Source organism: Penaeus vannamei, chromosome 18 (genome assembly GCF_042767895.1).
Source record: "Penaeus vannamei isolate JL-2024 chromosome 18, ASM4276789v1, whole genome shotgun sequence".
In the NCBI taxonomy this organism is placed as follows: Eukaryota; Metazoa; Arthropoda; class Malacostraca; order Decapoda; family Penaeidae; genus Penaeus; species Penaeus vannamei.
Window position 1 is genome coordinate 11,244,027 of NC_091566.1, and position 1,894 is coordinate 11,245,920.

A 1,894-nucleotide genomic window follows, 5' to 3' on the forward strand; every position below is an offset into this window, starting at 1 on the left:
TGTCCTACTGAATATGCCACTAAAATTAATTGGGAGAAACATGATACAAAATTATATATGGCTGACTCGGGAGATACTCAGTCTTGAGAGAACGCCAGGGAATATGAGGTAAACCCAATTATGGGTAAGGATCACACTTTCTTTCTCTTGCTTTCACTTTAACTATCCCCCCCCCCCCCTCTCTCTCTCTCTCTCTCTCTCTTCTTCCTCTTCTCTCTCTCTCTCTCTCTCTCTCTCTCTCTCTCTCTCTCTCTCTCTCTCTCTCTCTCTCTCTCTCTCTCTCTCTCTCTCTCTCTCTCTCTCTCTCTCAACATCATTAGGCACACGACTTTTTAGCACGTCGAAGTAAAATACGAAACCAGAATCATATAAGTACACTATCCACCATGATCCTGGAGAATTTGAAAACCTCTAATTTTAAGATGCTTTTTGGTCAACTTATTTCATTAATAAGGCTAAAACTGGGCCAGAATAGTTTATTTAATACACTCAGATGTCTTTTACATTACCACAAGCATATGCATAACAAAGCCATAGACATACACATAAAAACATGCAAAAAAACAATGAAGAACATTTAAGACAAGCTTCCATCAACGCTTCGCCACCAGGGGAGAATGTTGGCTGCTTACACCAAAAACATAAACGCATTAAGATTTTCACTCTACATTTTGATAACCCTATATAGACGATATTTTTCCCATGGCACAAGAGCATCATGTAGCCACCAGTGTTTCAAGATGACATCTCTGGCCATTCCTATAGCATACAATATTCATCTAAAGTAAGCAAGAACGCATTCAACGTAGATCACTACACAGCAGGCACATCGACCTACTATTTTTTAAATATCATATGGATATCAGCTAAGCAGAAGCCAACATAAACAGGGTACTATTTACAACTCTAAAGCATCTTTATCTACAGACAATTGTGTTGGCAGTGTTGAGTATTATAATTAGCATTTTTGGGCCTTTGGATATTCATTTCTTTAATTAGAATTATTTGGCTGGACAGGGAGCTCGACGTTAAATTCCGGCCTTTCCTGGCCAGTCAAGTTTTGCTTTGCATTCTGTAACCTAACTCTGTCCTTGTAAATGTACTTAACTCCTGTAACTAAATAAACAACTCTCGACTCTTTAATCAAGGTGTATCATTTTCTACTTTATCATTGTAAAATAAACAAGTCAGTTCTACGTGCAGGTTAGTGATCTCAGAACCAAGGCCGACATTCCAGAAGACCTTTCTTCCTCTTAGCATGGCTGGATTTAAAAGTCACTGAAGTTAAGTAAAAGCTACCTCCTTCAGGAATTCTTTCCATCAGTATATGTACATACCGGGGCTCTTCCCTATGTCACAGAAGCCATTGGGTAACGGCATTACACTTGCAGCTTGAAATGAGATGTAAACTCTCGAAATAACCCTTTAAACAAAGCATCATGACTCGTAGACAGGCACAAAGTGTGACTCCACTTCCCCTCCCTCGAATATTCCCCAATAGCATGGAGGCGAGACTAAGGGACATGCCAATAAAAAACGATATCTCATCCATGCAGCCAAGATTTCCTGCACACACTCTGTCAAACCCAAGAAGGAGGAGGTCTTTGCCTGCCCCAACTCCATCACCTGCAAACCTACAACTCTGTGCATGGCTCTATCTTAAAAGATGGGATAAATCATCAGAATGCACCTTGGCGGGCACATAGTTGAATATGATACATTAAGCATACCTGTGAAAGGATACTAAAAGGAAAACATGATCCTCTCCTCTCTCTCTCTGACATTAAGTGACTAGTCAACGTGAAATAACGCAAGTAGTTGCTACATGGATATTTGCATACTGATGCTCACTGCTTGCGAGTATGTTGGCATAGACAGCCTCACTGATACGGTT

General features: G+C 40.3%; 1 protein-coding gene across 1 annotated transcript in view; it reads right to left on the bottom strand.

The window, feature by feature from the left end:
• Positions 1-462: 462 nt before the first annotated feature.
• LOC138864725 (uncharacterized) overlaps positions 463-1,894 on the bottom strand; it is a 7,070-nt gene continuing 5,638 nt past the window's right edge. The window contains exon 4 of the mRNA XM_070132887.1: positions 463-1,894. This exon is cut by the window's right edge and continues 129 nt beyond it. Within this exon, the coding sequence (XP_069988988.1) occupies positions 1,796-1,894 (99 nt within the window). The 3' untranslated portion in view covers positions 463-1,795.